Raw genomic sequence first — 19,237 nt, 5'->3', positions numbered from 1 at the left:
GGCATCAGCGAGCTGAGCGGTGTCATGACTCTCGTGAGCACCATCGACGAGCTTCTCCTCTCTCCAGCTAGCTTCCCCTTACGCGCACTTCACCCACGGCCGCTTCTGCTGCCACACGGTGGCCACACTCGCCTCCAACGCCTCGCTCCTCTGCCACGATCACATCTTCACGCTCCTCGTGCTGACAACGGACCCGAGGGATTAGGTCATGATGCTGCCACTAGTAGAAAACAGGGCTTTGGTCCAGGCTGGGTCAGCCTATTAGTCCCGGTTCAGTCCAGAACCGGGACCAATATGGTCATTGGTCCCGGTTCGTGAGCCCAGGGGGCCGGCCGGGCCACGTGGGCCATTGGTCCCGGTTCATGTAAACCTTTTGGTCCCGGTTGGTGGGATGAACCGGGACCAATGGGCCTCGCTCCTAGCCCACCACCATTGGTCCCGGTTCGTGGCTTGAACCGGGACCAAAGGCTCCCCTTTAGTCCCGAGTCATGTCACCAACCGGGACCAATGAGGTGCCTATATATACGCCTCGCTCGTGAGCAGAGCACCCCAGTGCTCTGTTTTTCTTTGGCCGAGGGGGAGAGGGCTTGGTGGTGCTCTAGCTCACCTCCTATGCACACAAGGTGTTCGATGGAATGCCCGAGCCACACTACTTAAGCTTTCTCCTCTCCAAGCTCGACCTCCAAACTCCATTTTCCATAATATTTGTCTAGGTTTAGCGGTCTGCCACGCCCCGTCCCCGTCTTCACCGCCGTCGATCACCCGCGCCGAGCTCATCGCCGGCACCACCGTGGTGAGCCTCTTGTTCTTATCTTCTTTCTGAAAGAAAAAATATTCTTACTTGTATGTTTACATAGATACTTGTATTATTTTCTTACTTTTATTATTGCATCTTAAATAGTGCGATGGTTTTGGTATCCACCCCCATCGGCCCTCGTCCTATCTATGATTCGGATGTGGTATATATATTATCTTTATAACTATTGGTTCATTTATTGTTTATGAAAATTATGCCGACCAACGTGACATAGATTTTATTTATGTAGGATGTATGTGAATCGGAAATGCCAACCGACCCTATTGTCGAGAGGTTAAATTTAGTTGAAGAAGAAAACAATTTGTTGAAGGAAAAAATAAAAAAAAATTGAAGAGAAGATGATATTGGAGTTGCATGTTGCGGATGTCGTCGATGATCACAAGATCAAGATGGATGCAATGCGCTTGAAGATTAGAAAGATTAGAAAATATGCCATTCATACCGAGACTTGGTATCATTATGCCGTTGGATCAATTGTTACCTTGGTTGCGATTATGATCGCATTTGTTTTCGCATTGAAATGTTTTACATAGTTTCAATGTATGGTTTAATTAATTAGATGCTCTGGAGAGCTATATGTTGTTAGATGAGAACTATGTATGCACTTTGGTTTTAATGTGATGATGAACTTCTATTAATTTGGACACTTAATTATATATAATGCACGCAGATGAACCGGCAATGGATGTACGGTGACAGACACACCCGCGAGTACAATAAGGGCATGCATGAGTTTCTCGATGCGGCTGAGGCTAACAAGCAGAATGGTTTTATGTGTTGTCCATGCACTGAATGTGGGAATACGAGGTCTTACTCTAACCGGAAAATCCTTCACTCCCACCTGCTTTACAAGGGTTTCATGCCACACTATAATGTTTGGACGAGGCACGGAGAAATAGGGGTTATGATGGAAGACGGCGAAGAAGAGGAGTACGATGACAACTATGTGCCCCCTGAATGCGGTGATGCTACAACAGGGGGAGCTGGTGAAGATCAAGAGGAACCAGACGATGTGCCCAATGATGCTGCAACGGGTGAAGCTGCTGAAGATCAAGAGGAACCAGACGATGTGCCCGATGATGATGATCTCCGCCGGGTCATTGTCGATGCAAGGACGCAATGCGAAAGTCAAAAGAGAAGCTGAAGTTCGATCGCATGTTAGAGGATCACAAAAAAGGGTTATACCCCAATTGCGAAGATGGCAACACAAAGCTCGGTACCATACTGGAATTGCTGCAGTGGAAGGCAGAGAATACTGTGGCTGACAAAGGATTTGAGAAGCTACTGAAAATATTGAGTAAGAAGCTTCCAAAGGATAACGAATTACCCGATAGTACATACGCAACAAAGAAGGTCGTATGCCCTCTAGGATTGGAGGTGGAGAAGATACATGCATGCCCTAATGACTGCATCCTCTACCACGGTGCATACAAGGATCTGAACGCATGCCCGGTATGCGGTGCATTGCGGTATAAGATCAGACGAGATGACCCTGGTAATGTTGACGGCGAGCCCCCCAGGAAGAGGGTTCCTGCGAAGGTGATGTGGTATGCTCCTATAATACCACGGTTGAAACGTCTATTCAGAAACGAAGAGCATGCCAAGTTGATGCGATGGCACAGTGAGAACCGAAAGAAAGATGGGAAGTTAAGAGCACCCGCTGACGGTTCGCAGTGGAGAAAAATCGAGAGAAAGTACCGGGATGAGTTTGCAAAGGACCCAAGGAATGTATGGTTTGCTTTAAGCGCGGATGGCATTAATCCTTTCGGGGAGCAGAGCAGCAATCACAGCACCTGGCCCGTGACTCTATGTATGTACAACCTTCCTCCTTGGATGTGCATGAAGCGGAAGTTCATTATGATGCCAGTTCTCATCCAAGGCCCTAAGCAACCCGGCAACGAAATGCAGGAAGAATGTGTACCTGGACCATCGTTGATTTATTCCGACCAACCATCAATGTCGAAAGAAAGGCAAGCATTTCAAAGGTGAGGCAGATCACTGGAAGAAGCCCGCCATGCGTACCGGTGATCACGTACTTGCTATGGTCAATGATTTACACTACGTAATCTTTGGACTAGTTGTTCCGAATGACGCTGAGGGACATGCACCCATGTGGAAGAAGAAATCTATATTTTGGGACCTACCCTACTGGAAAGACCTAGAGGTCCGCTCCTCAATCGACGTGATGCACGTGACGAAGAACCTTTGCGTGAACCTGCTAGGCTTCTTGGGCGTGTATGGGAAGACAAAAGATACACCTGAGGCACGGGAGGACCTGCAACGTTTGCGCGAAAAAGACGGCAAGCCTCCGAAGAAGTATAAAGGTCCTGCCAGCTACGCTCTTATGAAAGAAGAGAAAGAAATCTTCTTTGAATGCCTACTCAGTATGAAGGTCACGACTGGCTTCTCGTCGAATATAAAGGGAATAATAAATATACCAGAGAAAAAGTTTCAGAACCTAAAGTCTCATGACTGCCACGTGATTATGACACAACTGCTTCGGTTGCATTGAGGAGGCTTCTACCGGAAAACGTTCGATTAGCCATTGTGAAGCTATGTGCATTCCTCAATGCAATCTCTCAGAAGGTGATCGATCCAGAAATCGTACCAAGGCTAAGGAGTGATGTGGCGCAATGTCTTGTCAGTTTCGAGCTGGTGTTCCCACCATCCTTCTTCAATATCATGACGCACGTCCTAGTTCATCTAGTCGACGAGATTGTCATCCTGGGGCCTATATTTCTACACAATATGTTCCCCTTTGAGAGGTTCATGGGAGTCCTAAAGAAATATGTCCGTAACCGCGCTAGGCCAGAAGGAAGCATCTCCATGGGCCATCAAACAGAGGATGTTATCGGGTTTTGTGTTGACTTCATTCCTGGCCTTAACAAGTAGGTCTCCCTAAATCGCGGTATGAGGGGAGACTGACTGGAAAAGGCACTCTTGGAAGAGACTCAATAATATGCAGGGATGGATATTCTTGGTCTCAAGCACACTACACAGTTCTACAGAACTCTACCTTGGTGACCCTATATGTCGATGAACACAAGAACAGTCCGCGCTCCAAACACCTGGAGCAGTGCGACGACTGGATTACATGTGAATACATCAGGACTTTCAGCAGTTGGTTGGAAACACGTCTCAGAGGTGACAACACTGTTTGTGATGAGTTGTACTTGTTGTCCAAGGGACCATCTTTGACTGTATTGACTTACAAAGGATACGAGATAAAAGAGAATACATTTTACACGATCTCCCAAGATCAAAAGAGCACCAACCAAAACATCGGTGTCCGCTTTGGTGCAGCAACCGAGAGCGGAAAGGACACATATTATGGTTACATAGTGGACATATGGGAACTTGACTACGGACCTGATTTTAAGGTCCCTTTGTTTAAGTGCATAATGGGTCAATCTGTTAGGCAGCGGGGTACAGGTAGACCCACAGTACGGAATGACAACAGTGGATCTGAAAAATCTTGGGTACACTGACGAACCGTTCGTCCTAGCCAATGATGTGGCACAGGTTATCTATGTGAAGGACATTTCTACCAAACCGAGAAAAAGAAAAGATAAGGAAGCGAATACATCATACGATGAGCCAAAGCGCCACATAGTTCTTTCAGGAAAAAGGGACATCCTGGGAGTGGACGGCAAGACAGACATGTCTGAAGATTATGAAAAGTTTCATGAAATTCCTCCCTTCAATGTCAAGGCTGACCCAAGCATCCTGATAAACAATGAAGATTAGCCATGGTTACGGCGCAATAAGCAAATGACACAAGCGAAGAAAATGTGAAGACTTTCTCCCGCAACTATTACGATGATACCATGCCAACTTGTAACACACGAACATGCTACCATTGTCCGTTTTGTACAAGCACATGCTATGTGGGTGAAATTATGATACCATGCCAACTTTCAACTTTTTCAGAGTTCATTTGAAATGCTTTCATGTCTTATGGTTCGGCCCTCGTAATACCATGACCATTAGTCCCTGGCCCATGCCGACTTTCAACTTTCAACTTTCTAAAACTAATGGCACTAACAGAAAGTTTATAATTTTTTTCCTCGCCCCTGGCCCATGACCATTAGTCCCGGTTTGTGCCACAAACCGGGACTAAACGGTTGGTCCTCGTTGCGGGCAGAGTTTAGTCCCACCTCGCCAACCGAAGGGGGCTCACACCGGTTTATAAGCCCTTCCCTCTCTGCCATGTTGAGCTCCTCTCAAAGTGAAAATAGATGCCCTAATAGAGAAAAGTTTAACCTAAATTCATAGTGAATTTCTCTGAAATTCATAGAAATTTACTAGGAATTTAGGTTGAATTTTCTCTATAAGCGCACCTATTCTCATTTTTTTAGTAAGTTAATCACAAACTTGTGATTCAAACAATTTTCAAAGAATTCAAATTTTAACTATTCAAATTTGAAAACTAATGGCACTAACAGAAAGTTTATAATTTTTCTAAAACTAATGGCACTAACAGAAAGTTTCTAATTTTGCTAACCTAAAAGCAAACAGAATTAAAAATTAAAGCAAAAAACTAAAAAAGTGTTTTCAAATTTGAAAACTAATGGCACTAACAGAAAGTTTATAATTTTTCTAAAACTAAAAGCAAAAAGAATAAAAAAATAAAGCAAAAAACAAAAGAGAATAAATAATGCAGAAAACAAAACAAAAAAACTGGAAAAAAATAGCAACAATAAGTATATTGTTGTAAGTAGAAACAAAAAAACAAAAAAACAAAAAAAAGTGCCATCTACTGGGCACCCACGGCCTGAATACGACTAGAAACCCTACCATGGGCCAGGATTCAGGCCCGCGGGAGGCCCAGTAGGCCCACAGGCACAGATTGCACGGTTAGGCCCGAAAGCCTGCTTTAGAGAGGAGCTCGAGAGGGAAGGCGCACCGCACCTTATAAACAAGTGCGGCTCCCTCTCAACTAGCGAGGTGCGACTAAACATTTGTGCACGGGGCAGCACAAGGCCTTTGGTCCCGGTTGGTTGCACCAACCGGGACTAAAGGGGGCATTGGTCACGGTTGGTGCCACGAACCGTGACCAATGCCCCTCTGTAGTCCTGGTTGGTGCCACCAACCGGGACCAAAGGCCGCCGCTTCCCACCCTTTGGGCTGCTGAAATTGGCCTTTGGTCCCGGTTGGTGGCACCAACCGGGACCATAGGTAGGCATTCGTCCCGGTTCGTGCCACGAACCGGGACCAATGCTCTGGCTATATATACAACACTTGGGAAATTTCCGCCAACTGCTCCCATTCCTCATCGTCGACGCCGCCAGGCTGCCCCTCTCGCGTCGTCGCCGCCGCCGAGCCCTGCCCCTCGTCGTCGCCTCCGCGACCGCCGAGCCCTGCCCCGACGCCGTCAGGCTGCTCCACTTCACCGTCCTCGCCGCCGCCGCCGAGCCCTACCCCGACACCTTCCCGGCCCGCTCCCACTGTGAGCCGCCGTGCCGTTCCCCTCCTCTCCTCCTCTCCCCCCACCGCGCCATACCGCCGCCGCCAGCCGTGTTCTCTTGCCGCGCCCCGACGCCGCCGCCCGCCGTGCTCTGCCCCGACGACGCCACCTGACCGTATTCCGCTTGCCGCGCCGCCGCCCGCCGTGCTCTGCCTCGACGACACCGCCTGGCCGCGCTCCGCTTGCCGCGCCGCCGCCGGTTTGCCGCCGCACCCCGCCTCCGCCGCCCGCCTCTGTTAGTATTTTTTGAGATATGTATGCATGTGTGTAGTGTATATGTGTATGTATGTATATGTGTGTGCATGCAGATATGTATTAGTTTTTTTATTTAGGTTGTTAATTAGTAGTTATTAATTTTGTTCATATATGTATGGATGCATGTGGCTATGTATGTATGTATGTATGTATGTATGTATGTATGTATGTATCGGGTATGTCGTTGTCATATACCCCCTACTAGATAACTTCGACATGAGGGGGGTCGATATACCCCCTCCCCGATAACTTCGACATGATGGGGGGAGGGGGTCGCCGAGGTTTCGAGGGTCACCGAGTGTTCGAGGGTTCGTGGGGGCGAGGGTCGGGAACTAACTAGGGTAGAGGGTCAAGGGTTGCCGAGTGTTCGAGGGATCGAGGGGGCGAGGGTCGGGAACTAGCTAGGGTAGAGGGTCGAGGGTCGCCATGTGTTTGAGGGGGCGAGGGTCGGGAAGAAGAGGAGAAAAAAACTAATGGGATCGAGGGGCCGAGGCTTCGACGCCCACGTCACTTGTGGGACGTGGATGTAGTGTCCGACACCGACGGCCACATGTATCTCACACCCACGATACTTTCTATTTAGGGTTTCCTCTACCGTTCGGCGACCCTGACCCTCGACGTCCCTCGTTCCTGATAAAATAAAGAGGAAGAAGAAGAAAAAAAAAGAGAAGAAGAGGAAGAAGAAAAAAAGAAGAAGAAGAGGGTCGTCGAGGGTCGCCGAGTGGTAGAGGAGAAACCCTAAATAGAAAGTATCGTCGGTGTGAGATACATGTACCGTCGGTGTCGGACACTACATCCACGTCCCACAAGTGGTGCGGGCGTGGCCACATGTATCTCACACCCACGATACTTGCTATTTAGGATTTCCTCTACCGTTCGGCGACCCTGACCCTCGACGACCCTCGTTCCCGATAAAAAAAAGAGGAAGAAGAAGAAAAAAAGAGGAGAAGAAAGAATAGAGGAGTAGATCCTCTATTCTTTCTTCTCCTCTTTTTTTCTTCTTCTTCCTCTATTTTTTATCCTTGAAGCGTTGTCGAGGCCACCCCAAACCCTAGAGAAGCAGCGTCGAGGCCACCCCAAACCCTAGAGAAGCAGTGTTGAGGCCACCCCAAACCCTAGAGAAGCAGCGTCGAGGCCACTAATTAATATTAGTTCTATGTTTGCCACTAATATATCCATCTATCATGTTTGAATAGTAATTTCCATGTTGTCAATATTTGTAGAAACTATGGACACCGCCCGAGACGAAGTACAAGAAGAGTTGTTGGGGGACATAATCGCACGAGGAAGTGATGCCGTATGCTCGTTGTTTCTGAACGACACCGATGGTCTGGAAGCAGCTGGCTATGATTATGATGGCTCCGGTGACCTAATGCCGGTGCAAGGAGACCGTTAGGACGGCTCCAGTGACCCAATGCCGGTGCAAGAAGGAGACCGTGATGATGTCTCCGGTGACCGAACCGAGTCCGGCCAGGTATATATATTAGTTAAGCTTCTGCTAACTAGCTAATTTATGCATTCATTGTTTTGGTATGTACACATATTAATTAAGTATTTGTTCTTTTTTCTAGCCTTTCGGATCGAGCACAACTTTGGTATAGAGACGAGGCCAGAAGAAAAAGTTGAGCTCGGATGAAATGTTTGAGATCATAGCAATCGCGCCCGACGGCCAACCGATTGAACCCCTCCGGACAAAGAGTGCATTTGTTGCTCAGTGCGGGGTTTTGGTTAGGGACAAGATCCCGATCAGCATCCAGCAATGGTTTAAGCCGGCTACAGAAGACCCTGAGGTGTCTTATGTCAATGATATGCAGAAAAATGATCTTTGGACTGAGCTGAAGTCAAATTTCACCCTACCACCAGAGGATAATCCAGAGAAGCCAGTTAAAGAGCAATTAATCATGTCTTTTGCTCTTAAGAGGATGGCAGAACTATTCAAGAGCTGAATAAGTTTGTCGAAAAGAATGAGACACCAGAATTCAAGGGCAGATATGAGAAGATCAGAGATACTGGCCCGCATTTGTGGCCCACAAGACATCGGAAAATACTAAGAAGATGTCGGCGACAAACAAGCAAAATGCTGCTTAGAAGAAGCATCACCATCGCACGGGGTCAGGTGGCTACCTCGTAGCCCGGCCTAAGTGGGCCAAGACTGAGAATGATCTTGTTGATAAAGGGATCGAACCAGAGACAATTAACTGGCCAGACCGTTGCTGGACTTGGTTCTTCGGGGCTGGCGGAACCTTGGACCCTGTAACAGGGAAGTGCATTTGGACGAACGACCAAATGGACACACCAGTCAGGAAACTTCAGCAGTATATCGAAGCAGCGCAGCAAGGGACATTCTTTCCAGACAGAGAAAACGACGAGCTCACAATGGCTCTCGGGAATCCTGAGCACCCTGGACGGACACGAGGCACGCCAGGCTCCATTCCGTGGAAGTTTGGGTTTCCGGACGCAGGCGGTTACAAATCCCATGAGAGGAGGAAAAAAGTGCAGCAGACCCAAATGCAGGCGCTGCAAGCAAGGGTACAAGCGATAGAGGAACGAGAAGCAAATCGCAGCAAACGTACTGCCGAAGCTTCCCCCGAAGCTACCCCTCCATCTCAGCGGAGAAGCAGCGTGGCTTCCACCAAGCTGCTTCAGCCGGAGCATGCCTTGACGGCTCCTGCCAGCTATCCCGTGGATGCTATCACGGAGTCTCAAAATTGCCACCTTATGACGCGATGGATGAATTTGAAGGTCAAGGCGGCTGTTGGCTCTGTTTATCCTACTGAACCTGGTGCAACTTTTCACTGCCGGCCGATTCCAGAAGGATATGCTAGGGTGATGGTGGATGAAATAACGGAGGGATTTGAGGACCTCCAGCTTGACCACCCTACCGGTGAAGGGGAGACTAGGCTGGGGCCTGCTCTGAAGACTCCATGCCTATGGCGGAAGGAGCTCATCAACCTTCCGAACTGGACGCCTCCACCTCCGCCTCCTCCACCGCCTCCTCCTCCGGCGAGTCAGGGCACTCCGCCTCCTCCACCGCCTCCTCCTCCGGTGAGTGACGATCAGGGCACTCAACCGGCTCCTTCTCTAGCGCGTGGCAGCACTCCGCCTCCTTCTCCGCCTGCGCCGACGCGCCCGAGCAGCCAGCCTCCTCCTTCTCCGCCTCGTTAGCAAGGGCGGAAGAGACCTGCCACCGCTCCGGCTGCTTCGGCGCGTCATAGTCCTTCTCCTCCGCCTCGTAAGCAAGTAAAGAAGACAACCGCTCCGTCTGCTCGGCCGGCGTCTAGCAGTACAACCAGAGGCAGGAGGAAATACAGATTTGGTCCTTCTCTGAAGACTCCACAGAAGTTACCATACGAGAGGACCCCGGAGGAGAACGCCGAGATTGCACGAGAAGAAGTGAGGAACTACTTTGAAGGGGTGAAAGCAAAGAGACATCCACCTCCGGAGGAGAAGGTAGATCCGGTGAAAGCGAAGCGCACTCTGGCTGCCCTGACAAAACCACCCAAGTCTCCGCCGAAAGGAAACTATGAGCGCATTATTGGAAAGGAATTTGCCGAAGCGGAGCGGTCGGGAAGTACTATCAGTGATCAAAGGCTGAAAGAACGACCAGCTGGGAAACAAATTACCCAGCTCGGCGAACAAGCGAAGCAATCGTGCCCCCCGCTCAAGGTGCCTAGCGACAACGTCGCTAATGATCCGAGGATGGTGCCCGGTTATAGCAATCTTGGCGATTACCTGCCCGACGATGTACATTATGATTTCATGGAGGTGCAGATACAAAGATACGAGTACGGGAAGCCTCTCGTCAAAGATGAAAGATCTCTATCAACGATGATGCGAAGATTGCATGATTGGTACTTGAAAATCTGCAGAGACTCTGGGGGAGGAGTACTTTGTATGTGAAATTTAAAAAGGAGCATGACCTCGTTGGAATTGAACTGTTGCCTGTTCCATTTGAGGAGTTCTTTCAGTTTTTCAATCAATTGGCCCTCGATAAAACAACGGTCACCTGCTACTGTCTGTAAGTAGTACTACTTCTGTCATTAAGTCCCTCTATATAGCTCAGCTCTTTCATTGCATGTATTTATAATCATCCTCACTATATTATGCAGATTGAAGATCGCCGAATTGAAGAAAAGACAAGTCGGTGATATTGGGTTCATTAACACATATCTCATAGATGCATCTCAGGTTAAATTTCATGCCGCAGCTACCGAGGCCAACTTGCTACGATCATTGGTAATAAATGAAAACAAAGATATAATACTATTTCCTTACAACTTCAAGTGAGTGTTACTGTCTTGTGCGTATTCGGTTTCCCTTATATATTAGTCATGGTTATAGTAATGTAATTGATGAGTTATGCATGCATGTGCAGTTTCCACTATATTCTCCTAGAGATTAAGCTTGAGCAGGGACTAGTAACCGTCTTAGACTCAAGATGAAAAGATCCTCAGGAATATGCAGACATGACTCAAATACTCGAGAAGTAAGTTAAATCGATCATTATCCACCATATCAGCAACTTTGTTCATTTCCTGACATATCAAGTAATTGTTTTCTTTGTCCGGCAGGGTTTGGAGAAAATTCACCAGAAAAGCTCCTGGACTGCCGAAGGAGCTGCAATTTAGACACCCGAAAGTAAGTACTATAGTAGCATGTTCCGCGCATCTACTAGTCATTCAAGCGCTAGTTTCATCAATACCATTTGGCATTCTTGCTTATCAGTTTTATTGAGCTCTATTTCTTGTAAAGTGGTTGTGGCAAGAACAAGGGAATGATTTCTGTGGATACTACGTTTGTGAGTCCATCCGCCACACGACCTGTGAGCGGGGCTACACTGACGAACAATATGAAGTACGTAAATAACAACATTCACAATTTTATTTTATTACCATCATTTGTGTTGAGTTTCATTCATTCATATATATATATATATATATATGTATTGACCCCCTTCTTTAAATTAGATGTTTCGAAAGCGGGATGAACTCCTAGCACCAGCTCGCATGCGAGCAATTCAAGAGGAATTGGCGGCATTCTTTCTTGACCACGTGATTGCTGAAGACGGAGAATACTATGTGGACCCTGAGTCCGTATGATTATATTTGTAAGAGATAATTATTGTATATATGTAGCCGGTAGTGTCGCATAGATATACGAGAACTTGTTGTTCGACCAATCTCTCGGAGAAGGAGAGGTGGTCAATATCACTTCTGTCTGTATGCATATATGTTCATGACGATCTTCTGTTTCCTTCGTTTGCTTACTAGCTAGCTAGCGTGTCTAGTCCTCTGTATACGTATGTATAGTACGTAGCGTCGACCAAGCACGGACATAAGAGAGGACACTTCTCTCTATTAATTATAGCTAGCTAACACAATATATGAAACACCTAAATTAACCCCCCAAAACCCCCAACCCCCCCTTTAAAAAAAACAAAAACCCCAGCCACAGAAATGCTGACGCGTGGATGCCTATTAGTCTCGGCATTAGTACCGACCCTTTAGTCCTGGTTCCAGAACCGGGACAAAAGGCCCTTACGAACCAGGACAATAGTCCCTTTTTCTACCAGTGTGCTCCTGGAGGTGGCGCTACTGCAGGCCATGTTCCTCGTGCAGACCATGGCGTTGGCGGTGGCCTGCACTGTGACTTGATGATGGGCGAGGGAGGACGCTATCGTGGCAAGGAAGCGTGGGAGGATGACGATGCGCTTTCAGGCCGAGTCGGCGAAGACTATAAGGCCGGTGTGGGGGTGGTGGATGAGGAGAAGGTGATGAACCTCCGGGTGAACTGTCTCCTCTTTGTTCTCTTCGGTCTTTTGGACATGCACCTTGCAAACTCAGCTGTAAATCAGACCTAAATTGTGTTGAGGGACAGAAAATCTAACAATTTAGAATGATGCAGACAAAGACCCTTTCATGCTTTTGAATGTGGCCTGACAATTTAGAATGATTTGCATTATGGTCAATCTCTATGCGAGTTTTCTAATTAGTATCAAGTACCCTACTTTAGGTGATTGTTTTAAAAGCAAAAACCCAAACGCTATGTTTGGATGTACGCATTGAGAGGTAGTATTGACATTGGGCATTTGTAACTACCGAATGCCAGCGTTTGGATGTCTTTAGTATTCGGTGCGGAATTACAACCCGAAATTTGACACAGCCCGCCAAGACTAGCGAGTCCCTGCGCGAATTCCTCACCTCCCCGCTCGGTTTTTGGGTGAAATTGCCCAACCCCGCTCCCTTTACCTCTCTGTCCCTTCCACAAAACAAAAAAAACAAAGCAGGCGCGCGGAGCAAGGAGAAGTGGCGCTCATCTCTCGCCGTCGTCCGCCTTCTCTCCCGTCTCCGGTAGGTCTCCTCCATCCCCGTTGCCCTCCTTCTTCTCCTCTAAATCTAAATCTGGCAGGCCTTCTCCCTATGGTTCACACCCCCCTCGCTACCCCAATCCTCCCCAATCTCCTACCCGCCTCTGTCCCCTGCACCCCCGCCGCCGGTCAGCCATCCCCTGAACGGCCCTCTCCCAGCCCTGTTCCTCTCCCACCCACATCCCTCTTCTTTCTCTCTGACCCATCCCTAATCCCATAGCCCTCCCTCCCGGTCAGATCACATGGCCTCCCATCTCTGTTCCCCATCGGTTGTCCCTCCCTCTGCTCCATGGTCGCCCCTCCGCCCGTCAATCGTTGTCTTTCCCTTTGCATACATCCAACTTCTGCATGCTAAGATACTAGCTTACTAAATTGTCTCTCTTAATTTAATTTTGCAGGTTATTTGGCTTGGTTTGGCACATCCCTGGGCTGACTGAAGGTATATTAATCAGTAATTTGTGCTTTTCACAAGGAACAAATATTTTCAGTTTGGTCATGCCTTCATATGATGTAGAGAGAAAATCAGTATACCTCATAGTGAAGGCTTCTTGTACCATGTCTTATATGACTGAATGCTTGCTGAAATTTTGATAACTTGTTGTAGCTCACATTAGTACAACAGTCTTAGCTGCAGCATATGACTGAATGATCGTCTTTCATGGCTGATTGATTGCTTGTTTTGGCATAATTTTAGATAGCTTGTTGCACGGTATCTTGCTTATAGCTATTCATATATGAATGATTGATAGCTTGCTTGATTGCTTGTGTCCTGCTGATTGATATCTTGCTTGCTGAATTTTTGATGACTTGTCTTTCATGACTAATTGAATGAGGCATTCATGTCTAATTTCTGAAATGTAATGTAGTTGCACCATGTCTGACTTGGACTTGGTTGCTTACATAAACGAGGAGAACAAAAGAAGAAAGAGGAGGCGAATAGTTTTGACCAAATTGTACTTTGAATCGTTTCTTCATGGGATAGCATATCTTAGTACACAGAGGGCACCAAGGGATTTACGAAGCTTTACTGACGATGAGGAAAAAAACATTCATCAGAAGTATTTGCTAAAAGGATTGTATGATGGGGCAGAAGTAACATGCTATGATCAGCTACGTTTAACTAAAAGAAACTTCCATGACTTATGCACCATGTTGCGTGAGAGGGCTGGTCTTTGGGACAGTGTCTATGTTTCCATGGAAGAAAAGGTGGCAATGTTCTTGTAGGTAGTTGGCCATGGTATCAAAATGAGGATTCTGGGTGGCACTTCCAAGCGCTCCTTATGGACTATTAGTACACACTTTGACGATGTATTAACAGTGATTCTATCTCTAACCGGGGAGTTCATTAAGCTTCCCGATCCTTCTACTCAGCCACCTGATGATTACAAATGGAAGTGGTTTGGTAATGCACTTGGAGCGATCGATGGGTGTCATGTTGATGTTTGTGTGCCTGTGTGTGACCAAGGGAGATATAGGAACAGGAAGCAAGCTATCTCCACTAACATGCTTGGTGTGGTTGATTGGAATATGAAATTTATGTATGTCTTGCCTGGCTGGGAGGGTTCAGCTTCTGACTCAAGAGTCTTGCGTGATGCAATGAGGTTGAGCCGCGAAGATGCATTTGTCGTACCACATGGTATGACACTTTCTCTTGGTAATTCATTTCTCCTATGTAATTGATAGCTAACTCACTTTCTTTCCACACTAGGGAAATATTATTTAGTTGATGCTGGTTACACCAACGATCCTGGATTTCTTGCTCCATTCAGATCGACTCGATATCACTTAAAAGAGTGGGTATCAAGTCAACAACAGCCCCAAACTCCTAAAGAGCTGTATAACTTGCGTTATTCCCGAGCTAGAAATGTAGTCGAGAGAACATTTGGTTTGTGGAAGAAAAAGTGGGCTTTCCTACGTTGTCAATCTTTCTTTGACATAAAGGACCAGGTATGATGTGTCCATATGGTGGTGAATAAGATGCAAACTAAATGGAAAATGCTTACGATAAACAAATATTATTGCAGGTTCGAATTATTAATGCTTGTTGCGTGTTACACAACTTTGCAAGGGATAGGCAACATGTGATGGATGATTTTTTGCTGGTGGAAGTGGATAATGAAATAGCCTCTTCTAAAGATGATCCTCTAGATGATGCCAACTTAATTACGAGTGCTCAACTCAGCACTGCATGGACCAACTTTAGAGAGCAGCTAGCTAATGACATGTTTGATGAGTACCTTGTGAGACATGCTGAACTAGAGTTGGAGTAGGATGTGTGGATCAACTAGATAATGGTGTACGTTCTCTTTTGTGCTAGCTATTTGATATGGCTTTGCTAAGATGTGTGGGTCAGCACTGCATGGACTTTGCTTGTGTGATAGCCTAGCTTGCTAATGGTACCTTTTGGGTATTTTGTACATGCCTCATATTAAGAAATTAATGTAATATATATATATATATATGTGATATTACCTTGCTGTCTTCGTGTTTCAATTTACATGCATCTTATGTTGTCTTTGTGTTTGGATATTATGTGCATGCATTTTCTTGTAGGACCATGGCTGAAGAAGGTGGAAATTTTTTTCGTAGAAATTACCTCACATGGATAGATGAAATGGACATTGCACTACTGGAGGTCCTTGTTGAGCATCACAACAATGGTGATCATGCCCAGAATGGATGGAAGTCCCATGTCTACAGTGCTGTTATAGGTAATATGCGTGAGAAGTGCAATGTGACCATCACAAAGGAAAACATAAGTTCAAGGTGCAAAACCTTTGAAAAGCACTATGAGGCCATTAGCAAGATGCTTTCTCAAAGTGGATTTGGGTGGGATTGGATCAATAACAAGCTCTCAATTGATAGTGAAGATGTGTGGATTAAATATGTCGCGGTAAGAAATTTATCCGTTCCACATTCTGATTGTATTGCACATATGTAAGATATACCTTTCTTTGACAATTCTCTCTTTGTGTGTGTGTGTGTGTGTGTGTGCAGGCTAACCAGAAAGTGGGATTTTACAAGAACAAGGTCATTAAAAATTGGGATGCTATCACCACCATATACTCAAAAGATCATGCAAATGGTGAAGGTGCTGTCACAGGTGCTGAAACTATTGTAGAACCAACTATGGAACCCAATGAAGCCTCTCCCGAAGTGCCACACAAAAAACAGCGGACCGGTGATGCCATCCTGTGCCTACTTGGGGATAGGAAAGGCTCATTTAATGATGCTTTGAAGTCACTTGAGCCTTTACCTCTGCCCCAAGTTACACCTCCTGCTGAAATCCTCACGACACTTGAGATGATCCTTGATTTGGCTCGTGGTGACATATTGCGATCTTATGGTAAGTTGATCCTTAGAGAACGCTTGTACCAAGCGCTTCTTGAGCTTCCCATGAACTTCAGGAAGGAATGGTTGTTGATGTTGGAATAGTAGAATGGCTCTTGATGGATAATACGTATGTGTACTCCTACTTTTAGTTCTCCTAGTGTGTGTGAGACTTTTGAACTTGTCCTAAAGTTGCATGGTTGATGCATAAGACTTGTTCTGTGTTCTGGATGGTGTGAGACATGTTATAATGTGTAATGGTGTTGGCAAGGCTATCATAATATGCTGCTGCTACCTATAGTTTTGAGCCTATTTTTCACGCTTTTGAATAGTTCATATTGTCCAATGCATGATTATATGGTCCTGTTGCCTATCTACAACTTTCAGCCTATTTTTCATGTATTTTGGACAATTGATGTTGCTTATACCAATTTTTAAATTATTTGCATGCGATTTTATTGTATTCTAATACATAATCTCAAGTATATGGCATGATGATCAGATTTCATTTCGAAACTTGTACAAGCAATTATTATATTGTTCATACACTTCACAATGTCGAATTCTACACTATGGGCATCCAAACAAGATTTGGCATTGCTCCGTCCCTTAGTGCCCAATACAAGAACATCCAAACACAAAGTGTGGCATTGCAGGTCAATACCAATGCCTTGGGATATTAGGCAATGGAGCCAATGCAATACCAAGGTCTTCAATGTCTACATCCAAACATAGTGAAATGGATTTTGATGGACGCCCACTGTCTCATCTTATGTGAGGCCAGATAATGCGCCGCTAGAAGGACCCCGCTGCTCATGGCCATGTTAATCTTAACATAGAAGGGACATATATCAAGGAGACGGGTGAAGCATGCGTGGGATGATTCTACCAGACAATACTGGTGGCATAATCTTCTCGGCGTGCAGAAACATATTGCGTTGTGTGAGCCCAGTGCAAGCGGAGTTAGAGCATGTTTGGAGGGGCCAAACTTTGCATTGCTAGGGTCTACACTGCCAAATGATGTTGAGATGGACTATAAAGCTGTGATGCTCTCTATGCAGGCATAGTCCCCCGGATTGATCGTTGAATGCAATGTTGATGAATGAAGTTAGGAAGCGTCTTGGTGAGAGGGATAGTTCTATTATTGTTCATGTTAGTAGGAACCAAAATATTGTAAGTCATAAATTAGTTTCTTTTGGTCGTGCTGAAGGGCATACGACGCTAGCTATGGATCAGAACGGATCCTGCTAATATACCACAACTTTGTATGAAGAATCTCCCTCGAAGTTCAGCAATGAAACCCCTTTAATCACTACATGGCGGACAGCAAAGGGATGGATCACGGATGGCAAAGTTTTTTGCCGTACGCCAGTAGACGGCAAACTGTCCGCCCGAACATGTGCCAGCAAAGGCCTTCTTTGCCGTTCGCTTCCTGGAAACGGACGGCAAAGGATTGCGCCGTCCGCCGTTGGTGTCCAGCAGACGACAAAGGTTGTCGAAGGCAGTGAGGTGGGGTGAGAGCCGTTAGGGGTTAACGGCATGCTTCGCCGTCAGCCAGCGGACGACAAAGAGGCTAAGGTCTTTGCCGTCCGCTGGTGGACGGCAAAGTTCTCAAACATGCCAGTCCCAAGAAGCACAGGTAGCTGCCACGTGGCATGTTTGCCGTTAACCCCACAGAAAAGAAGTGTTTTCTCTAGCTTCTCTTTTTGTGCCCATAATTCCACATACTAATTCTCTTGCTTTAAATTAAGTCTTATAATAAACATTAAAAACACTAGTACATATAAACATAACGTATCGTAAGAATCTTCGATGACGTTTCAAGGAGAACCAGCCGAAACAGAAGACGAAGCCAAAGAAAAGGTTGTCACTATGCACTTGAAGTCACAAAAGAAAGACTATTTATAGCACAAGCAAAGGCGCCGACCAACAAGCAATGGCAATTCAACATGGCTTGCCAGCAAGTAGCTACTCAGCGGAATGAATTCACAAGGCAAACAATGATTTGAGCAAAACTACAATGTCAGACATGTCTAAGAATTTGCAAAAGATTTGTACCACTTTATTACTGGAACTAATCCTATAGGAGGCTATACCAATATGATCTAATTCAGGGAAAATCAGTTGCGATTTCTTATTGCAGTACGGTTGTGTCATCGTATACACATCCAACTATGTAGGGTGGCTTAAAATTTCATATATATTGACATGTTTTTCTTTACCAAATAGAAAAAGATACACATAAAGCTGCAATGCATATTCTGTTTAGCTCATTGTTTATAATTCTACCGTTCTAACTACGGTCTATATAGTTGCGACTTACCGATAGGCGTGGCATGGCGCCGCGCGGGCTAAGCTAGTAAAATGCTAGTAGAGACATTAATATTGAAATTGTAGTAAGTCATGGGTGACTCTCTATATATACAAGCCGTAAATATGGGTTTGGGCAGCTCCTCCTCCCCTCCTATGCCGGGAACCCTAAACATCGCACCTCCGACCCTCCCTCCGCCGCCCTCCCCTCCCGCAGCCACCGAATGACGCCGCCGGGCGAAGCCTAGCCAGCGGTAGCGGCGGCGGGGCCTATTCTTCCCCTCCGCTCGTGCTCCATGGTTGGCGCAAAACGGCCGGTCGAGCAGTGGCACGGGCTGTGGCGGGGCCGTACGGTGCAGCGGCGCACATTCTGTTCGGCGGCAAGGGAACCAGATGGTAGTGCGCCGGCAAGCATGGTGGGGGTCTGCGGTGCGGCGGCTGCGCGAGGAACTTCTTCGGGCGGAGGCGTGCTAGCGCGAGTCTGGCCAGATCGACCAGGATCTGGCTCCTAGTTGGCGGCGTGTGGCACGAGGTGGCGGAGGGCGGCCCCTTCCCAGCTTCGTCAGGAGCAACTCGAAGAACATCACACTAGCACCTGCTCATGCAATCGCACCTGCTCATACTAGCCCGTCCTCCGTCTCTGGCGTGCTCGACGGGGCTTCGTCTTTGGCCGAGCTCGATGTCCTCACGG

The 19,237-nt window shown here is 46.7% G+C and overlaps 1 protein-coding gene across 2 annotated transcripts; it reads left to right on the top strand.

Annotated features, from left to right (window-relative positions):
- The first annotated feature begins 12,756 nt into the window (after positions 1-12,756).
- On the top strand, positions 12,757-16,550 carry LOC147988274 (uncharacterized). Of its 2 annotated transcripts, XM_087527163.1 has the most exons (4): positions 12,757-12,889; positions 13,305-13,345; positions 15,460-15,799; positions 15,904-16,550. In XM_087527163.1, the coding sequence occupies exons 3-4, from the start codon at positions 15,464-15,466 to the stop codon at positions 16,339-16,341; spliced, it is 774 nt and encodes a 257-aa protein (XP_087383289.1). In that variant the 5' UTR covers positions 12,757-12,889; positions 13,305-13,345; positions 15,460-15,463; the 3' UTR covers positions 16,342-16,550. The 2 variants fall into 2 exon arrangements, with proteins under 2 accessions (XP_087383289.1, XP_087383547.1); XM_087527421.1 differs by lacking the exons at positions 12,757-12,889; positions 13,305-13,345 and adding an exon at positions 13,780-14,088 and having other exon boundaries at positions 15,713-15,799.
- The last annotated feature ends 2,687 nt before the right edge of the window (positions 16,551-19,237 follow it).

Source organism: Triticum urartu, chromosome 1A (genome assembly GCF_056163025.1).
Source record: "Triticum urartu cultivar PI428250 chromosome 1A, HENAU_Tu73, whole genome shotgun sequence".
Lineage (NCBI taxonomy): Eukaryota > Viridiplantae > Streptophyta > Magnoliopsida > Poales > Poaceae > Triticum > Triticum urartu.
The sequence above is the reverse complement of the archived record's forward strand: the minus strand, read 5'-3'. Positions and strand labels throughout refer to the sequence as shown.

What these genes read in the sequence shown, in the direction of transcription:
- LOC147988274 (XM_087527421.1), top strand. Translation starts at nt 13,780, where the DNA reads ATGTCTGACTTGGACTTGGTTGCTTACATAAACGAGGAGAACAAAAGA. An exon ending in GGGCTGGTCTTTGGGACAGT is followed by an intron (nt 14,089 to 15,712) that starts GTCTATGTTTCC and finishes GCCATTAGCAAG; the next exon opens with ATGCTTTCTCAAAGTGGATT. An exon ending in TGTGGATTAAATATGTCGCG is followed by an intron (nt 15,800 to 15,903) that starts GTAAGAAATTTA and finishes GTGTGTGTGCAG; the next exon opens with GCTAACCAGAAAGTGGGATT.